Below are 21,550 nucleotides of genomic sequence, written 5' to 3'. Positions count from 1 at the left end.
CTTTAGGCCACCTGCTTCATCTTTCCCTTCTTGATCTCCTCCCTTCTATCGTTGCTTTCGTTGTAACAGCCACTTTCTCAACATCTGATCTATACATCTATTGGGCAACAAATTCTACATGCAGTTCATATAGGAAGTTGTGCCATAATAAAACCATCACAATATTTTGACTGCAACTGTGTCAGACCATATAAGCTTTTTGGGCCAAAGCGAGCGAGGGAGCTCTGGAAGCAGTTTCATTTTCCAATAACACAGTGCTGGGCTAAACACATCTAGGGGAGCTTTTGGGAAACTGGTTTGCACAACAAAAGCTTTCAAGAAGATCATTTTATTAGATGTTTTTTTCTTGAGTTTTTTAAAAGCGCTCAATTAAACTAAACTGTATGTGATGCATTATCTGTATCACTAAAGGCATACAGTCTCCCTCTCTCCTAGCTTGGATTCTGAGGATGAGCACTACAAGGGGTGGGGTGAGATAGTAAGACCACTTGAGGTCATGATTTGTCATTTCTATTTGGGCAAAACAAAAAGAGAACGGAGACAGGATACTGGAGCTGGGAAACTAGTTTTCGACCGCAATCCATAACAGCCTTTTGAGAAGTGTCTCTTTAAAAAGTTTATCTTTTTGTCTGGGTGATAAAGTGCATTCTACTTATGTGAAGGATAATGCCACATTGCGTTCCTGTAGAAAAAACAACAAGAAGGCAAGAGCCGAGAGACGGGAAGCCTGTGTTCTGCTGCTGCATCCCCCCCCCCCAGGGCTCTTTTATCATCCCTTTTTGGCCAAGATAAAATTTTATACCAGCAATTACAAAGTTTGAGGAAAAAATAAGGCAAAACTTGGCTTGGTGAGTGCACCAGCAATTGTAGAACAATGACCCGAAAACGCTGATGTGCAGAGGGAGGCTGGAGTAACAAAGCACTCAGATACATGCGCTTTTTAGTGCTTGTACATGGAGGGGACAGCAAAAGGGGAATTTCCCAGACAAAATGACCCAGATAGATTGAGACACAGTGGAGGCTCGAGTGTTAGGAAGATGTGTGTGCTTGTCTCTTTTCCCTCTTTTACTGGCTTTGTGTGCGCGTGTTTGCGTGGGAGCTGAGGGCTCATGAAGATACAGTATCCACTCCCAGCGCACTCAGAAACTCTGAAAAAAAGCCCTCTCTCATCAATCTAATGGAAGTACCACCTTTTAACAACCCTTTTTTTTAAAGCACGTCAACCTTCACACTAACCTGCACAAAAGCTCCGTCTGACTGGAGGCACGGCTTCTCGAGCTCTACGGCGTTAGAGGCCGTTCTCTGCCACTGAATTATCGCAACATCCTGTTCTATCAGGAAAGGAACCCAGTGAAGAGTTTCCTTCTTTGCTTGCATCATTACTACACACCAATTCAGTCACATGTTATATCCACAAAACTGTAGAGAAAGCACAGCACGGCGTGCCTCTCCTTTTCAAGGCACTGGGCTTTCAGAGATGAGAAATATGCCTACTAAGATCATTTATTTTATTTTAGGTTGAGTGGTCCTTATCTCACTGTGTACCATCATACATAGCTTTTCAAGTACGTTTCAGTCAAGCCTCTTTTCTTTCACTCATGCTTTTCTCTCACAATTTCTACAGCTACTTACAGGGGAAAATATGGACACGTTAAATGAGGCTGGTGTACACTGCGGTTAAAACGGACCCTCTATAGTGAAAGCAAATGTACACACAGGCCTTTCAGTTTTTATAAGTTATTTTCAGGATCGATAAAATAACCCAAAAAGCTCTTTCTATAAAGGGTCAGATCACCCTCAAAGATAGTGGGCCTGCAAAGGCCTCCTTAACTCACCTAGTGCTGGAGCCAGGGCAGCCATATTGGGGTCCAGGTGAAATCCTCCAAGCAGGAACTGGGCATCGGTTCCAGCAGGATCTATCTTTAGGCCGGCAGGGAGGCTCATGTTCTGAGTCAGGTAGTACTGGTAAAGCTCTGCTTCAGAGGGTGAGGGCATAGCCCCCAGACCCAGACGGCCATGTTGCATCTGGGTGACGTTTTGCTGGAGAAGCATCATGTTGTGCATGTGTTTCTCACTGGTCATGTGGATGCGCAGATTGCGGGCCACGTTGGTCTCGTAGTCGCACACCTCGCAGCGCCAAGTTGGCTTACTCTTGGGCTTGGTGGGGGAGGGGGCACCACAAGGCCCAGCCATGTGGGCGGAGGACTGGGCTGGGTGGTGGTGGTGGCTGGGGTGGTGACTGCTTGCCTGAGTGGCCGATGGCACGGCCACCACACTGCCAGGCGCATGCCCAAACACCTGCTCGCTGGCCGTGGGGATGGAGCCTCCGTTCTGCAACGTCTGCATGTTGTTGAGGTGCTTGTCTGACTGCATGTGAATGCTCAGGTTGCCCTTGGTGGTGGTGGAGTAGTTGCAGACCTCACAGCGGAAGGGCTTGTAGCCACAGGTGTAGCTCTCACCACGAGCCAGGCGCGGGTGGCTCTGCCCGCTACTGCAGTACACACAGGAGCTCCCAGAGTCTGGGTGCTTCTCCTTCATGTGAGCCTCCAAGGTCTGCTGGTACTTGTAGTGCCAGTTGCACTTTGGACACTTGAGCGTCTTACATGAGTTGCGTGAGTGCATCATGGTCATGTGTCCGCCCAGGGAACGTGATGAGCCTAGGACGGTGTCGCACTTGGGGCATTCGACCCCACTGCCTCCACTGGCCCCAGCACCGTGGTTCTGTGTGCACTCACCCGCCCCAGTCAAGTCGCAGGACCCCGTGTGGTGGGAGTGGGGGTGGGAGTGAGGCGAAGGGTGTGGGTGGTGGTGATGATGGTGGAGGTGGTGGTGGTGCAGGAGGGTACTGTTGTCCTCGTCCCCTTCTGCCGGGCATTCATTTGGTTCAGGAGCTGTGGCACTATCTCGATTGGCACTTTCGTCAGCGGCGGCATTGGAGGCAAGAGGGGAGGAAGTCCCTGCCCCGTCCTCTTCACCCCCTCTGCTGGCGGCTGCCGCCATCGCCATGGGGACAGTGGGCCCCTGGCAGTTAAAGCTCAGAGGGAGCTCCGATGTCCTCCCCCCACCGTCTGCAGCCATCCCCTCTTCTGACCCCCTGATGGAGGAAGAGGACATGGAAGTCGGGGCTTTGCTGTTCAGTGTGGGGCTGGCTGCAGAGGGACAGGCAGAAGGCTGGAGAGCGCTACTAGGCATTAATAAAGGAGATTTGGAAATGCTTTGGTTTGAGACAGCCGGTTCAGCCACTTGTCCGCCGCTGCTGCTACTACTACTGCCGCCACAGGCCACCGCAGTGCCTTCGTCCTCCACCTCATCATCCTCTTCTTCTAAAAGAAGTTCCTCCTCTTCCTCTGAGGCCACCTCCTCGCCGTGAAGGAGAGCCTTGCTTTCACGGGCCTCCATGCCCCCATGCTCCCCTCTGTGAGTCCCCTCTTTCCCCGCAGGCCCCTCTGTTCTCCCTCCCTTGGGCAGGGTGCTGGAGTCTTTGGCAGGGCCGGGGGTTGAGGTAAGAGAGGGTGGCTTGGGACCTCCAAGGCCTCCTAGGGCGAGGAGGGCTTGCTGCTGGAGACCCGAATCAGAGTCTTTGTTGAGGAGGCCTTCACTTCCTCCACTACTGCTCCCCCCCTCTAAATGGACTCCACTGAACGTGCCATAGAAGCTCTGGCCTGAGTTCATGGGCACTAAGGTGGGTGGTGGGGGAGAGCTCTTGTTTTTTGGTTCCAGGAAGCTAATGAGGGGCTCTTTGTCCTTGCCAATGCCCTGGATGATGGCCGATGCGTGCTTGTGGCCCAAAAGCCGACGCTCGTCCTCACACAGGGTCATGCGATGGTCATGGACGGCATGAGTGGCAAAGGAACGAGCGTAACCAAAGGACAGTTTGCAGAGAAAACACATGAGGATGGGCTTGCCTTTACCATAAAGGGCTAGCCCATCAAATTTGGAGAAATCCACGTTGTTGGGAACATCTTTGGATACACAAGACTTCTTGGCAGACCCGTCACTGTTTAGGTAATCCTTGTTGCTTTTGTGCCGCACATCGAAGACGCGGAAACTGTGCAGGACAGGACTGAGGCCTGCCGGGGATGAGGTATTGGGGAAACCTTGGTCTGAGGGGCCGAACCACTTCCCAAAAGATGAGGCTATGTGGAACGTATTGATGATCTGAGGGTACACCGACGAGGAGGTACCAGAAGGTTCCCCTGGCTTACCCCCGCTGGGGAGAGAATTTGATGGAAGCAGGCCAGAGGCCATGCCCCCATCACTTTGGATCAGCTGGCTGAGGCTTTCCACAATGTAGGCCGAGCCATCGGGCTGGTAGACTATCTCCCCAGCTAGGTTCTCCACGTCACTGCTCTCTTCCTCCTCCTCCTCCTCTCCTTCTTCACTTGCACTCTCCGTAGCATCCCTCCGCCGAGTGGGCTGCTGCCGCAGGAGAGTGGGCATGCCCCCTCCAACTGTAGCCATGGGCATACCTGGGAAGGGCTGCAGAGATGGGAAACAGCTGTCAATCTCCATCTCGTCCAAGTCCTCCAAATCTTCGTCGTCCTCTCCACAGCTCACTGCCTCCTGCTCCTCTTCCTCCAATCCCACTCTTCTGGAGGGCAGTTGGCCGCTGGCAGAGCTGTCGTTGGGAGCCTGGGGTGGGGTCCGTGTTTGCTGCTGCTGCTGTTTCTGCTGCTGCTCTCTCACGGCCTCACGAGGCGCGCTGAGGTTCTGGAGCTGGGCTGAGTAGGGTACAGAGAGAGACAAGGGCTCCAGGGAAGTGGGCTGGTTGCAAGGAGTGACCTGTGCACTAGGGCGATCGTTCCAGGGCTGAGGAGGGTGCTGCTGCTGCTGCTGCTGGGGGGTGGTGGAGGAGCTGAGCCCATCGTCTGTCCCAGAAACCACGGGAGACTCACAGCTTTCCATGCTGATGCCTACATGAGGCGTTCATCGCATCCAGGCCTGAGAGATAGACACACAGAAAAAAAAGGCAAATGGATAAGGTTAGAGAACTGCTGATAGCCAGAGAAATTGCAATACTATTAAAGGCGCAGCACAAAAGACAAGGTTCCTTTCATGCTTTCACTACATTGTTTCTATTCAAACGAAATCCTGGGCCTCTAATGCTAAACATTCAGCGAGAGATACAAAGAGTCTTGCTAACTGAAAAATCTATGTATAGAGAGCCGTGAGCAGGCTTGATGTATAGTGCATTAGATGAGAGACAAAAGTGCAAGATCTAATGGTAGAAAATGACAGACTGCTCATTAGGTTAGATTAGGTACTTAAACACAATACCTCAGACATGCATTAATAAGCCAACTCAGATAGCTCTTCCTGTCATATCAGCGAGTTACCATCTTTTATCTTCACCTTCCAAACAACACTCAGAGTCTACTAAGTTCCGAATTCCCGCATACATCCGTTTTTAATTAACGCACAGTCTGAGAAACAGTAACAGAATAACTTAATGGATAAAGAAGCTCCATTGTGCCGCTAATTAGACACAGTGAAACCAGCCATCAGCACATGATCCATCTCCCACACCCAGAGAGAGTGAGCTGAAGGTTGCTGAATATATCAGCCAGACTGTTTTAGGACCTCCACATCAGAGAAAGCACACACGCAAAAACACACAGCGAGAAGGAACGACCTTGTCAGATCCACTCACATGGATGGTATATGCTTTTTCCGGTAATTATTTGTATGCCAGTCTGTATACACAACATACAGAGAGAGATGAGAAAATGAAGGGGGTGGGTGGTGGCAATAAATCTGAGAGCTAAAATACACCAGCTGGGCTGGAACTCCAAATGCAGCTGTGTTTAGATCTGGCATGCAATAAGCTCCACGCTCAGTCTGGTTTCAAACACACTCCAGCAATCCTCCACCTCTCCCATAACAAATGGGAGCGGCACTTTCAGGGGCTAGCGCTGCCCCGAGCACCGGAGAGGCCCTAGCACAGGCCACAATTTAGAGCAGGCTGAGGAGATAAAATGATAGCGAGAGATACTGCTGAGCTAATAATTTTATTAAAGGGATGCAGGCAGCATTGATTAAAGGGGCGACCGGGCTGAAACCAATAACTCTGGCCTGCCCTTTCACCCTCCCATGCTGAATATTACATGAGCAAACTTTCCCGGCAGCGCGCTAACCGCCATGTCCTGCCTGATTAGCACATTCACTGCCTGCACTTGATTTATTTACTTATTTACTTAGGGATGCAAATTTCAGTGCTGATCAGACACTGTGTCTGCAGCCCCCCAACCCCCAATGATATTAACAGGAGAGGGCTTAGCTGGGGAGATTGATAATGTCTGACTCCCTGTTCATGAATGTCTGATGAAAATATACCCCCCTCCCCTCCACCTTCATCCACCAGTACCCTTTCAACCCCCACCACAAAAGTCACAAGGCTTATACACAGACCTCAAATACTGCTGATGATTTTTAGCATATGCTGTCTTTGTTTTTCCCCCAAATAAAAGCTAATTACAATGTTTTTATGCAGCCATTTTTGCATACATTTCCATATATTTAATTTTGCAATTAAATAAAGTATGCATATATTTTCTAATTGAATAAAAAGAGAAAAAAATGTGGCTGCAATAAACAACAACTCCAGCCCAAAGTAAACCGTGGAGGAGTAAATACGCACTGACTGGGAAAAACAACAGCTATTATGAATACTCAGTGATGAACATCCTTTCATTTGTACAGAGCAGCTATTTAACACAAACATTTAAGACCTGTGAAAGTCTCCGAATGTAAAGCAGCCTTAGCACCTCAACACAATCCAGCTCCTGGTCCCTCAGCTACATCCAACTTGAGGATCTGCCATAATACCCATTTGATTAGAAGTGGCAAACATTTCAGATGGCTTCTCCCGCAGAGCCGGACGTCGATCCAACAGGGCCTTGGTTAGCTGGCTGCCTGCACCGCTTACAGAAGACGGGACCGGGCTTTAAAATGGAGAAGGTCTAATTCAATAACCTGGGGTGGTTACTGATGTGCAATGGGATTGTCTGGAGTCTGCCAGTCGCAGATGGGCGGGCAGATATAATGCTGTTTGTCCGCTGGAGGTCTGCTTCCTCAGCGACACCTGTTTGAAGCAGTGGAGGCTTTAATCTTTGTCCAGCACTAACGAGGGCCCAGACAGACGTGCAGACACTCTTAGGCAGGGGAAGTGCATGCATATTAGTCTCCCTGCTCACACTGTACACTAGCAATCGACCAAGCACCATAAACCATGAATTACAGTAATGTCTGAGCGAGCACGTTGCCATGCCTTTACACTATGATTAGTCACTCTGTGGAGGGTACAGGGCAGAAGAACAGAAGGAGGTGCATTTTTGTCTTTCAAATGTAACGACAGGACTAGTGCCTCAGACTAAAAGAGAGGTCGATAGAAAAGTCACCCAAAACAAGTCTGAACTCATAATTAAGTCATAATCAAGCAGATGAAGACGACTGGATTTTGGAGCTCTGTTAATGGATATGGTGACATGCTCAGGGAGGTTTCCTCTCAGATAAGCCTTGATGAGCCTTGATCTTAGAGGATCAAAACAGGCTACGTTTCACACAATCCACTGGGCCAGGAACTTTTTTCCAATCAAAACAAATTCAGATAAAGTCTGATGCTTTCAAACTAGTGTCAGTCTGTGAGTCTGTCTGCAAACGCCCATTCCAGTCATCAGTTTCATTGTCTAGGCACTGAAGGTCTATCAAATTGCATCTTCTCAACAGAACACCATAAGAGACCAAACTCTCAGCAGTTCTCCGAGACAGACATAAAAACAGAGGTGCATGCCTCTCTTCTCCACTTGCATTAGCAAAGAAGCATTCCCTCCTCCTTTTTTCCAGTCTAACAAAGCAGATAAGGCTTTGCCTACAGAAAAAAAGAGCCCGGTACCTAATGAACACTGTCAGAGAGTGGGGTCTGGTTGTCATTTGGAGAGGATGGAAAATGAGATAAAGTTTTTATTTATGGGATCTTTCATTAGGTGGGATTTACCGGCCGAGCGAGATGGGAATTAAAGGCTAAGGAGCCATCTGATTAGAAGCATGCGCATTCACCTGCCTGGGGCCAAGCCTCTAGAGGCCCGGCACCCTCCACGCTCTCCTGGGGAATTAACTCGCGCTCAGTCCCAGCTGGGAACCCCTAGAGGGTAACAACCCTGATCCTGCACCCCCCCAACCCCCCAGCACCTTGCACGCTCCACCATCTTTTGTCCCAGCAACCCAAACCCCCCTCCCACCCCACCCCACCCCTCCACCAAAAGCAAAAAAAGGCTTCAACACAACCTTCTAGCAATCTTTGGCGGGGCCTCCTCTCCCCAAGCCTGCCAGATCTAGCCATCACAGAGGCTGGCCACCGCAGGGTTAGGGCGCTTATTGAAAAATCAATGGTGTAAATGCTAAGCAAGTTACCGGAAGATGTGGGAAGGAAGGGCTCCTATTGATAAAGCAGGCAGGGCCTTTGATGCTGCACTGGGGACGTGTTCATTGATGGAGCAAGCATTGTACTCCTCGGGCTGCAGCAAGGAGGGCTACGTTGGCTAAGCTCGGCCCAATTAATCACACATATATGTAGAGAGACTGCTTCCACTCCTTAACCTTAAGTCTGTTCTAATGCTAGACAAGTCCTCTCGCCTGCCCTAATCCCGGCTTCTTACCCGGATGCTGACGCGCCGCATTCAGGGCCTTTGCACAGAGAGCGGCGTAATGAGCATGGCTCATCCAGCTTCATATCTAAGACCTTCCTATGGTCCTTTAGGGGGACCACTGTGGTTGCTAGTGTGGTCCAGGACCACACGCTACCCCTCTAAAGCCCTACACACCCTTAACAACTATGTCTCGTGTGTGATCTTAAATCCACTCTTTTTTTTTAGCAAGGAGCTCAAAATAGCTTAATTGCTAAATGATTAATAATCGCTTCGGCGGCTGCAAGAGAACACGGCAACACGTTTATACTTCAGCTGCACTGTGGCAATCTAGCAGCTTTACGCAGTAAAATCCATTCAATATCGGGTTCATTAATATGAGAGGTAAACAGAGTAGACTGAACTCTTCCTCCTCCTCCTCCTCCTCCTCCTGAGTGTTTAATGTAGACACAGGGACGCTTCAGTGCTGCCGCCGCTTCAGGAGGAGAAAAAAGTCACCTCAGGTCGATGGCACTCAGGCTGTAAACATGGCTTCCCGTAAAATCAATGATCTTCAGTTCTAGCTATCAGTCTGAGCTACAGAAATAGCAGCGGCTGTGACGAGGCTGGTGCATGGAGGGAGAGCGAGGGAGGGAGAGCGAGGGAGCGAGCGAGGGAGGGGGGGTGGTGGTGGGGAAAGTGGGATCAGTGTAGTGTGCCTTGGAGTACATTAGAGAAGAGATACCGCTGCTATCCGTAGCATGCTTTTGCTACCGCTGCCGTGACATCACCAGCCTCATGCTCAGTGTACTATTACAGTAAACCTGGGCTGGGGAACTACGCTACCCATAGTGCACCTGTCTCAGCCTCCGTTTTTCAGCGCCACTATCACCAGACTGGTGTGCGCACAGCAGGCCACATCTACTCTGGGACTGTTTTATGGATTTTGTTTGTTGTGGAAATGAGTTACTCCTCTGCAACTTTCCTATAACCGTAACCATCTGCAAGCTCATCTGTTACTAATTGCTTTCGGGCCTGTAAACAGATGAATTGATTTGCCGGTATCAATAGCTTTTTCTCTCTTTTAGGACATGAAACGGAGTCTGGGTGATTCTTGCACTCATGGGTAATATCATAAGACCCGTAAATATAATCAATGTAGCAAAACAAAGCAGGGGGCGAGACGAGGGGAGCACATGAAAACGCTTTCACAGCAGCAGCGAGGAGCTTCTGACGCTGCATTAGCTCCTTGCTAACAGGAGATGGAGCTTATCCAGGCTCCGAAAGGGAGCGGGTAGGTTCAAAGGCAGCCAAGGGGGAATTCGCACGTGGAGGCAGAGTGTCTCCTCACTTTTGGAGAGTGCGATAGAAACAGCCTCCTCGGTGTAATTAGAAGTAGTTAATTAGCTGTGGGTTAATTACTCAGTTCTGAAGAGGGAGAGCTGGCAAAGAGAGAGAGAGAGCGAGAGAGAGAGACAGAGGGAGAGAATGCAGGGTGGTAAAGGGGCGCTGGGAACGGGGCGAACGCACAGCAGGAAGCTCCCGCTCTCCTGCCAATTAGCAAGCAGCATGGGGGGCCAACGGAGGAGCAAGGTTGGGAGTACAAATGAAGCGCGGGGCTTGGTATCAGCTCAGCTCGCAGCCCGCAGAACTAATACTGCACTCAACACGGCCGCATCCGCCCATTAAAAATGCATTCTATTAGGGATTCACAGCTCACTGTTGTTATTGCTAAGCGATTCCATTTGCCCAAAAGCCACTTTTTCCTCCCTGTTAAAATTACACTATTTCTCCCCCCTTGTTTTTTTAAGTTTTACTGTGCACACAACAACCCAGGGTGACCTTGGTCATGTGAACGTGGAAGAAAACAAACGTTTCTGCAAAAAGTGTCAGATTAAAAATGAAAAAGGAGAAGGTGCAGTTTCTAGAAGGGCAAAAATAACTTCTTGTTACGCCAGCTAACACCCCCCCAACACACACACAAACACACACACACACCACGTACTGTTATTTCCCTGCACTGTCTCTGGTGGTTTGGCTAGACAAAGCTTTGTGTTTTGTAAATGCATAAATTAGGGCTTGGATAAAGGTATTGACGTATAATCAGAGATGGGTGATCATGCTCGCATTGCTAAAACCCCTCCATTCGCCCTCAGGCTAGCAGGCTCGCAGAGTGCACACAGCATGTGCCAGAGCACAGCGGGGAGGCTGCAGGAGAGTGTGTGTGTGTGTGTGTGTGTATGTATTCGAGAAAGGGAGATGAGGCACATGCCTGTCTGTGTCTGGTTCCAAGGATGCCGCTGATCTTCCTTACCTTTTTTCTGTAAATTCCAATTTTGCAACGATCTGAAACCTTTCAAATCCGAATGTAGGCACTTTAAGAGCGGTTTGGTCAACACATGCATTCGTCAACAGAAACCGAAAAAAGGTGTTGGCTACGCCAACCTTGCCAGGTGAAGCGCAGGTAGGCCTGAACAGGTGCATCTCAAAAACATGCGGCTCAGTAGCCCAGCAGACACCTTTGCTAAAAGGTTAAGGGTAGTGGTGTGCATGTGTGCTACACCAGTCGGGCCCAAAGGCTTTCATTTTCATTAATTATCAAATCTCCTCTATAAATAGCTCAAGGAAGCAGCCCTCCCCACTCTCCGGAGAGAGCGAGCGAGAAAGTGGGGGAGAGAGGGAGAGAGAGATAGAAGTGAAATATGCAGACTACAGGGATTTTTGCCAGTTATGTGTTCATTTTTCCCTTTCTGCTTGCAATGCAAGCCGAGCCAAGGTAGAACAGGTCAGAGCGGGAAAATGGCCTCTGCTGACTTGTAAACAACCAGAAACAATGGACAATTAAAGAAAGACAGAGCGCGGTTTCTGTTCTTCATATCTTCGTATAATCTCCCTCCCTCATGACAGCGAGGGAGACTTATTAGATGAAATATCAGGTTTCATCTGCAATAAAAGTTTAGGCCTGCTAACGCAGCCAATCTAGCCTCGACCTCCCTCTCCCTCCTCAACTCAATCACTTCTCACACCCCCCCCCCCCCCCCCCAACCTTGCTCTCTCTCTTTTTCTCTTTCTCTCATTCGCTCGCTCGCTCTCCCTCCCGTCCGCTCTCTCTTTTGCTAGCCTGCAGTTAAGGCAAGTCGACCGCAAACACGCTTGTTAAGATGATCAATACCATTGAAATATTAAACCTTAAGAAGCCGCATTATTGATTGCCAGGCCGATGATAAAACTGTTTATTATCATAATCGCCAGGGTTTTGTGTGGAGAGAGGGACTTCAGCCATGCCCTGTGCTTGATGCCACAGGCCCGCTGCCGCTGCACCTTCTTCCGCATCTTCTCCCCCTGCTGTAAACTGAACTGCTGTTTACCTTCACACAGTAGCCTGGCTAATTCATCCCTCGGCCCATCTCAGAACTTGGACTGAACCGAGACGTTTACAAGAGCTGCATAAAAGACTAGTCCATTTATAGTCCCATTTATATGCATGCCAGCGTGGTCCGACTTTGGAATGATTAACAGTCCCCTTCATGACACACTGACATTCATCTGCTCCAACAAAAAAGTGGGTCTCGTCCGGCTTCCTTCACTTTTGTGTTTGAGTGTGTTACAATTCCCTGTTGTTCCCACCTCCCCATAAGCTGCGAGTGGTGGTCTGTATAACATGAAGACAACATACTTCAGAAGTGGTGAGACCTTTGTTTTGGTACCAAAGCTGTCAGTACACATGTGTTACCAAGGCCAAGAAGGTATTATGGCCAGAAAAGCTCTCTCAGAGAGTGTCGTGAACCGATACACGCATTCACGTGTTTAAATGTACCTCGAATAGTCTGGCTAATATTGGCCTGGACCACCTGTTTTAAGCTGGCTTAGTTTAGCTTGACTAAGACCTCAGTCACACTATGATAGTCAGACTAATACTGAGCCCCTGGCATGCATGTCAATGTAGTTACTGTCTATCTCTGTAGGGTACCAGCCTCTTTCAACAAGTAGTCTGCTAATGCTAGGAAACATTAAGGGATGAAAATCACCCCAAATTACCCCAATAGCTAGATGATAATAGAACTGCTGAAAATGAAGTGTGGAACACCTAACACTGCTTGCTCAGCAGTCACAGGCTACTCTTCATAGAGAAAGAGGCAGAGCCATTTAGAGCAAGCTGAAGTCTTAAATAACTTCCTTATTTCAAAAGCAAGAGTCGCTCATGCTGGGAGGCCCAGGACATTTTCTGGGATCAGGGTCAGGCAGGCCGAACAGGGCCTGGGAAAACCTGTCTTTAATCCCCACCCTTTTTAACTAATCTGGAAAACAAATACCTCAGGTATGACCCAGGCCCACACCTGGTAAAACACAGCTGAGGAAGAGAGAGGGAGAGAGCACCTGAAATTAGCCAAATTACCCGGGAAGCATGTTCTTAAAGCCATAGGTACCTTTTCTGCCTGTTTTATTGTGCCCACAGGCAACCACTAACAGGTTGTGAGAATGTAGGTGTGGGCAAGTCATAACACAAGAGAGGACAAGTTTCAGAGTCAAGTAAAAGGGCACGTCAAAGAGTATAGAATGCACAGCCAGCCCCATTAACCCAGTGAAGTCGGGTACATGAGAAGAGTAGACGTTGTCTAGGTGCGGACCATTGGTGCATCTTGGTCCCAGATTACCTTTGTCCTGTACATTTAAATACACTCACTTAACTTGATAGTTGGCTAGGCAGTTGGATCCGAGCAGGGAAAACAGGAGGGTACTCCCAGCCTCAAATTCCAGGCAATACAGTATAACATCCCCTGAACTCTCAAAGGCAGCCACATGGCCTCGGCCCTCCTTTTGGACCAGGGGTGTCCAATCCTGGTCCTGGTGATCTACCACATAGTTCAGATCCACCATGAATGGAAGTCATTGCACACACAGCCAGGTAGCACATTGTTCAATTCCAAAGTTAACAATGTCTTTGCGGAACTCAAGACATCTAGTAGTGAGACCCGGGTGCTCCAGGATCAGGGTTGGGAAGTTCTACGGTAACAGAAGTGCACTTGTGCTGGAAAGGTGGTTGAAGTGGCATTGAGAGACCTCAGGTCTGCCAGGAAGAGGAGAAAGGGTGAAGCCTAGTGTTTTGTTGAGCGTTTAAACCTGAGGAGGGAGATAAGATCCCTCTGGAAGGCGGGAAATGTGAGCATGGCTAGTGACAGCTGTCCTAGCTTCGGGACCCGAGAGCTGTGTGATAAAGCGGGTAAAGAACGTGTGCAAGCTCGACACACACTTCTGTATGAGTAAACACGGCCTAGGAGAACACCAAGGCACGCGTTCTTGCACACATACTCATTCTTACTCCCTCACACACAAGGGATTAGAGGGTGTCCCAGTGAAACCATTCTGTTGAAATGATTTCTTTACAGCAGGAGGAAAAAAAAAAAGAGGGAGTGAGACAGAAGCATGAAAGCCAATAGTGACCCAGCCTCTAATTCTAGAGCAGGGGATATCCTGGATAAATAATTAGTGGGCTCCTTTGAAGACCCAGCGCTGCCTCGCCATTCACTCCCCGCTACACTTTTGCTAAAGTCATTAATGACAAAGATTTGGAAAGAAAAAGCGAAAATCTTTCTGGTACACAAATACTTCTTTTATGAGCCCTGGCCTGAATTCCTCTCTGCTTAGTTGAAGCCCTTATCCTGGGAAAGAGCCGTGTAGTGCTTTAAACAATAAACCTCTAGGGAGGACTGCTTTCTGCTGCCCACCGCCCCCCCCAAACTCTTTTAAAGAATTATGAAGCGTTAATAAAGTAAAGGGAATAATGTACCCCGTGTATAAAAAGAAGGAAGCAAATGTGGAGTGGTGGGAGGAGAGTGAAAGAGAGAGAGCGAGAGGGAGAGAGAAGGGGAAGGGACAAGGCCAAAACCCAGTCCTTTTTGTGGCCCGCTTCTTTTTAAAGAATAACCCAGAAGTGGGAGTTAGCAGCACTGCCAGGGAGAATTAAAGGGATTCCTGCTGATGGCACTAACTCTTAATGCCTGGCTATTCTTGTACAACAGTGGAGTACATCTCCAATTAGGTACCCGTGCTCACACTTACTGACAGGCTATTTCTGCAGCCGCATATGCCAGGCTAACCAGGCTCCCTCTCAATGGGAACATAAACAAAAGAGGAGCTGACAGCTGTAATGACACTGGTCATATCCGCCCTTCTCCCATTTTCAGCAGCAAATTATAGAACTCCATCCAGTGTTTTCCTTTCAATTTTCGGATAGCGTATTATCAAACTGGACAGGCCTGAGAGAGAAGCAGATTTTGTAGTTTGTTGTTTTCATTTATCAATGCAGTTTCCTCGTTTTGAAAATTCGTGGGAGCTTTTTCTGCGAAGGATAAGGCATGATATTATGGGTCTGAAATCTCACTATGGCAGTTTATGTAGATGGCTTGGTCAAATAATATCTGTAGGAGTCTGCTGTTTGTGCCTGCGGTTGTTTTGGGTAGTCGAGCCAAGGCAAAGTCAGCGAGGTGACACACGTTCCTATGGAGTGTCTCCGCAACCAGAAACTGTCAACAGCGGAAGAGGGGAAGAAAAACACAAAGAGAAAACAAGTTGTTAAGGAGTGTAACAAGGTGGCCCAGAGGGCGATGCTGAAAGATGCCCAGGCGTTGGGCGTAAGCGAGTGACGACAAACATCAAACGCTCCTTTCCCAAAGTGAGCAAGTCCAGGCAGACATAAGGCGAACCACGCTCAGCTGAGGAGGGAAAGGAAGAGAAAAAAAACCAACAACAACAAAAAAAAACCAACTTGCTAGCATTGCCAAGTTTACCGTCCGAACAACTCCTCTGATTAGAAGATGATGGGGTAGCACTGGCCTACCTGGCCCCGGCTGTTTGGAAACAGAAGCCCCCTAAGCTCCTGAAGGGCCCAGATTTAAAGGGATGAGGACGCATCCGAAGGATATCTGTCCTCCCTCATCACATGACCAGGAATAAACCACAAACTTAAGTCGAGAGAGTGAGAGTGACAGGGAGATCGAGAAAGAGAGAAAAAGAAAGCATGACAGAGGCAAAGAGAATGTGAGTGAGAGAGAAAGGCAGCAAAATGCAAGGCAGAGAGAGAGACAGGCAGAAAAACGTCACCACATTGCTAACATAAGCCCATCAAAGTTGCTGGCACATCAACGCTTCAAGACAATCCTTGCATTGTGGTGTGTGCCAGGGCTTAGCTGAGAAGAGACCATGCCTGGAAATGTGCTCAGAGACTTCAGTCCATCGATAGCAGAGAAGAAAAGGCATAAAGGCCGGCAAAGCCGGGCAATATGGTCTGATATGCTAAAAAGTAACTGCTGGTAAGCTGTTTATGGCTATTTTACGCCACCGAGTCATGACTGAGTTATCAAGCAGTTACAGGGTCGCGCTGATGAGTCACTGCAGCTATCTGAATGTGCCAAAGCAGGGCAGCAAAGGAATCATCTTTTCCACCATTTTTAACCCCTCTAATTCCTGTACCATTGAGTTTCTTCCATTGAACTATTCCATTTTGTTCCAGAGGCTGACATGTCTGTACATCTTTAACACCTAGACCTACAACACCGAGCCTCTTGTTCCTTGTAGGTGCCCCCCGCTTCAATGAAAGGGCCACGACACAGTCTGCGGCCCCTAGGTCCCGGCCCCAATCCGGCGCTCTGCAGCAGCACCTGCTAGATATAAATCAGGCCCACAGAGCCGTGTTTGGGAAGTGAGGCATTAAGCATGACACGGGCTGTCAAAGTTCAGATCGCGCCGACCGCAACATCTCGCTGAACCGCCACAGAGCGCGCTCGGAGCTGCAAGCCCCGACTCTTATCTGCAGCCTCCTTGTGCTGCCTTGCATCGCATGTACCTCACATCTGGAGCCCAGCTGTGCCGAGCATCCAGCTAACGGAGGAAAACGAGACGGGAAAAGGAGAGAAAAAGAGACAGACGATGCAGTCTTTGGACTGTCCTCTCCACCTAGCTATGAAGCAGCCTCCGTCTGGCCAGGTCATTTGGCAGCAAGTGGGTCCGGGAGCTGCGCCCACTGGTGACAGTGTGTGTGTGTGTGTGTGTGTCTGTATGCGTTTGTATGGTTTTCAGAGAAAGACAGGACTGACCAAGTTGATGTCAATACCAACCTGTGTGCATGTGTATGAGACTACAGACAGACTGAGAGGCCTGAGACAGAGAGAGAGTGAGTGAGAGAGAGAGAGAGAGGTCACTGCATCCCTCTACCACTCTGAGGAATCTCCATCACATGTCAGAGACAGGTCAAAAGGTCAGAGCCTGGATGAGAACTCACGCATTCCTTAGAGGACAGAAACATAGAAACATGTATTCTGTGTGTGTATGTGTGTACTGTGTGTGTATGTGTGTGTGTGTGTGTGTGTGTGTGTGTGTATGTGTGCCTATTAGTTTCAGATGCCCAGTGCTCTCTGCTCCACCCCTTTACCCCAGGACCCGGCAGTTAATTATTAACCAGAGATGTTTTCTCTCTGAACTTCGCATGCTGTGTAGCAGGGGATGGGAAAGATAGAGAGAGGAACAGAAACAGAGGGAGAGAGAGAGAAAGAAACTGAAGAAAGTATCATCTGCTACGGATTTATCCAGGGGGGACCAAAGTCCGAGGCTCATGCTAAGATGTGGTGTGTTGTGTTTAGCTGTGAACTGCAGGCTTGGATGAAGCAGGAGGGCTTGAGGAGGGGGGGGGGGGGGGGGGGGGTTGTAGCATGAGCCATGGCCCGGCACTGCCTCGCTGTAATTTACATTGCTGTGTAATTATCTGCAGGATCAGGGGCTCCAAACCAATGAAAGAAGCCTCTCTCTGGAAGCACGGGTCAGAGAAGAGGACTGTGGGGATTAGACACACACACACACACACACACACACACACACACACATACAAGCATACACACACCCCCACACCTACCTCCTAAAACAAGCCCAGGGTCTCCCACGGCCTTGTCCAGGGGCCAGGGAATGTACAGTGTGTAAGGCAGACCTATGGGACATGCCAACAGCTACAAGGGTCGAGTACAGACAAATCAGGATCACACCCGCCAAGTTATCTTTGGCATAATGGAGTAACACATACACACACACACAGAGCCTTCAGAGCAGATGCCTTGTGTTGTAAAGACTAGGCCCATTCAGCGCACAGCGAGCAAAGGATAAACTCCTGTCCATCATTTCTCTTCCAGCCTGGAAACCAGGTGGATTACGAAGAAATATATAAAAAAAAAGAAAAAAGAAAAAAGTAACAACGGGTTTGAAGAAACATTCGGGAGCTGCGAGTTTCTCCTCTTGTGTCATGCAAAATGAATCAGACCAGCTAGCTGAGAGTTAGCAGAGCTCAAACAATGTTGCAAAACGCTGCGTTGTGTACGTGAGCGTGTTGTATTGTTCAAGGCACAGTGAGCAAACTGGGAGGCGGTGGGAGGGGTGTGTGTGGGGGGTGCTCCTGTTTGCCTATCTGCAGTGCACACACAGCCGCTCTTGCGACACTTGTGGACGAGGCTGCAGCCAAGGCGGGCTGATAAGAGTTTAGTGGGGGCTTGCATATGGGCCTATAGCGAGAAAAAAGGAAGCACAGCATTTACATCAGCGAGTGTCTAGACTGTGTTCGCTCCTGCCCAACACTAAGGATGCACCGACATTTTTTTTCTCTCTTCCAATGTCCATTCAGATATCTGTCCCGATGTCAATTCCAGTGCAGACCAGCCTAGAGAGGTGCCAAAACAGCATTTCTCGACCACAGCTAGGAAACCAAAAATCTACGTATTCTCCAGTATGTCGCTGGCATTGGTGCAACTTAACCACTGCGACTACGAGAAATTCTTCTCAGAACGTAGCAGCAGTGCGCAGGCTGCCAAGAAGCGCTGGAATCTGCACGGAGGGCTGACGGAGCTGGGAGCCCTGCATTAAATGGGAGCTTAATTAATGATGTCATTGTTTTGACATTGAGAAAGCATGCCAGCGAGCTAGATAAACAAGCCGGGGCCTGGGACGAGGGCGCTTCCAGCGCTGGAAGGAAACAGCAGGCCCGCCAGCAGATCACAAGCAAAGAAAATCTCAACAAAATCTCAACCTTAGGCCTTTACGCCACTTCACTAGATCTCCCCCCATGCCAGCTGTCTATGTGTGTGTGTGTGTGTGTGTGTGTGCGTGTGTGTTTGCATGTGTTTAAGTGTGTGAGCTGATGGAGTGAAGCCAGATATAGTGCTATAGTGTGAATGAAATCGCTGAGTTTCTAACTCCAGCGTGAGTGCCAGTACTGTGGGCACATGGTGGGGGGGGTCAGATATATGCCAAGACAACATGGGAAACAGGCCACATGGCTTAGTGTGTACACACACGCACACACATACAGCACTGCAGTACCACACACACACACACACACACACACACACACACAACATCCCTCTCATACCAAAGTCTGTATTTTTGAACTGATGTTAGGGGTTATGCAGGCTGCAATGCTCCAACGGAATAAAGATCTTGTGTTCAGTCGAGGAGTCTCAAAATTAATCAGTTAATATTGATCCCTTGAGAGTACACTTTACCTTTTTGATGAATTGCCAAAGATCCTGGCGTTATTAGTAAAATAACAACCAAAGCCCAGCAGAAATGCTCACAGACTACTTGCCCCAGTCTTTGTATCATTATTTTTGATGAATCATCAAAAAAAAACTGATTAGCGGACTACTTGATTATCAATTCATCCAAACAGTGATCGCTACAGGACTTCCAGCTGGCAGGTTTGGGGGGGAGGAAGGTTTCAGGGATTAGCTGAGCTATTAAATCTGCTATGCAAATAGTGCTTTCAAACGCAGCAAGCACTGGCCGGCAGAGGCATATATTTGCATAGGCTGTGCAGAGTAGGGCAAAGGTGTCAACTCCAACCCCCCACTCCTAAATCGCATCTAAGCTTGGCTCCACCCTGTGTCCACCACTAACAGATGCCCCGTGCTGGGGGGAGGAGTCGTGTAAGATGAGAGGGCACCTAATTGGCTTAGGACCTGTAATTGGGGAGGTCTAATTGGAATGGACTCTGGGATGGCAGGTGCGTTCTTTTTTTTGAAGGGGGCAGGGAAGCTCAGTGGCTGGACAAGGACAAAGACTACCGAAAGGCGACCAATGACAACCATCTGAAAGTAGCAGACTCTTGGACAAGAGAAAAACTCAACCTCTGCCCAAACGGTTGTACTTGCTTGCTTTCTCTTGTGTATCTGCGCTTGTTTGCGATTTGGGCCAGGCACAAAAAAGGCTAGAAGTAACACATACATCAGCTACCACATAAATCATGGCTGGCTACTGTCAGCAGTCAAACACAAGGCCTATGAGTGGTGTGCTTCTTGTCTGTGCAGTGTCCTCCTGAAGAAAAATGATAATGACAGAGAGAAAAAGAGAAACAGTCAGAAAGTGTGAAAACGAGAGAGGTATGCATGTGTGTGTGTGTGTGTGTGTGTGTGTGTGTGTGTTCAGAGGGGGGGGATTGTTTTGAGTCACAGCAAGCATAAGCAACACCTGTTGGCCTTGTCACCACCCTATCATTAGGCTAGCTGTAATTAGGGACAGAGCAGAGTGCCGGTGAGGGGGCGTGGCCGTACATTCCCTTCCCTGGGCAGGTATGTTTGGAGCACCAGTAAAACATGCGAATGGCACACACACACACACACACACACACACTCTACTTCTACTGCATACCTGTTTCTAAAGAAACAGCACATCTACTACCCTTTCTACCCGAGAGAGTGTCAGAGATCAGATGACTGGCCAATATGAATGATTTTCTATGATGCGTCATTCATTGCAGTCTGAGGGCACACTGAGGGCTAATGATGGCCTAGACTGAGTGGGGTCTCCAAGGACTCTGAAAAGAGCAGTCCCAGGAGGGACAGCACGAGGCTAGGCAAAGCTCATCAAACGCTGCCTTCTTGCCGTACACTGCTCCTCCGCACCTTTCGAAGGAACGGTGGCCTTGGAGCATAGCTTTGAAGACGACAACAGCGTCCACTTCAAAAAACATAACCCGCTGAGTCCCCCTCTCGCCATGGTAGCCACCTTCACACTGCTCGGGAAGAGGGGTGAATGTGAGGAATCTGCGGCGTGTCTTCGTGTATGCGCAACGTTACCATATTGCAAAGTAGAGAGGCTTAGATCTCGTAGCCTCAGATCGTTAAAGTGAGATTTCGTTATTCAAACATTTAAAGCACCCCTCCCTTACATCAGGAGCTTTGATGGAAACCTGGGGAAGCTGCCACTTAAGACATGAGCAAATAAAACAAAGGTAATACTGCGGGTAGAGAGAGAGAGAGAGAGAGAGAGAGCGCGCGAGAGAGAGATGCTTGTGTTTTTGCGCTTATTGTTCGGAGCATGTTGTTCTCCTGCTAGCTGCTTGTCTAGCAAGCCTTGATCAGGGTGATGGAGTGACAGCTAAGCGTATGTAGAGCACAAGAGATCCAGCAAACCTGCCTGTCAGTCACAACCCCAGAGGGAGGAGATATGTCTGTCTTACCCAAAGAGTCAAACAAAAAAGGGAAGGGAAAACAGAGATCACCAGTGCCGCACCCTCCGTGTTTGTTTTTAGGGGACACCATTAAGTTAAGACAATGATTCCTTACATACTCCTAGCTAGAGAAATGGACATGCACACCATTTTTGCTAGACAGCCTTTTTTTAGACTGGTACACGGGCTGAGCTGCTGACAGCCTTCACCACTGCTCTCCATGATAAATAGCATGTAGAACACATGGTTGGGTAACCAATATTACAAATCCACTCCTATGGAGCTGTAATTTGAAGAAGATTAATTGGGATTCGGCTCATCCTCCTCACTAGCTGACATGATAAACACTGCACGGGGTCTAGAGTCAGGACCGGGTCCCGCCCAGGACGGACGCTGCAGTCTCAAATGGCTCGGCAGCCTTTAAATTACAGCCTGAGACAGAGGG

At 48.9% G+C, this 21,550-nt stretch overlaps 1 protein-coding gene across 4 annotated transcripts in view; it reads right to left on the bottom strand.

Moving 5' to 3' along the window:
* zfhx3b (zinc finger homeobox 3b) overlaps nt 1–21,550 on the bottom strand; it is a 170,947-nt gene that overhangs the window by 95,211 nt on the left and 54,186 nt on the right. For all 4 annotated transcript variants that reach the window (XM_072660800.1, XM_072660799.1, XM_072660802.1 and 1 more), the window contains exon 2: nt 1,836–4,941. In XM_072660800.1, coding sequence (XP_072516901.1) covers nt 1,836–4,905 — 3,070 coding nt within the window. In that variant the 5' untranslated portion in view covers nt 4,906–4,941. The remainder of the gene's footprint in view (nt 1–1,835; nt 4,942–21,550) is intronic.

Source organism: Salminus brasiliensis, chromosome 17 (assembly GCF_030463535.1).
Source record: "Salminus brasiliensis chromosome 17, fSalBra1.hap2, whole genome shotgun sequence".
Classification (NCBI taxonomy): domain Eukaryota; kingdom Metazoa; phylum Chordata; class Actinopteri; order Characiformes; family Bryconidae; genus Salminus; species Salminus brasiliensis.
The sequence above is the reverse complement of the archived record's forward strand: the minus strand, read 5'-3'. Positions and strand labels throughout refer to the sequence as shown.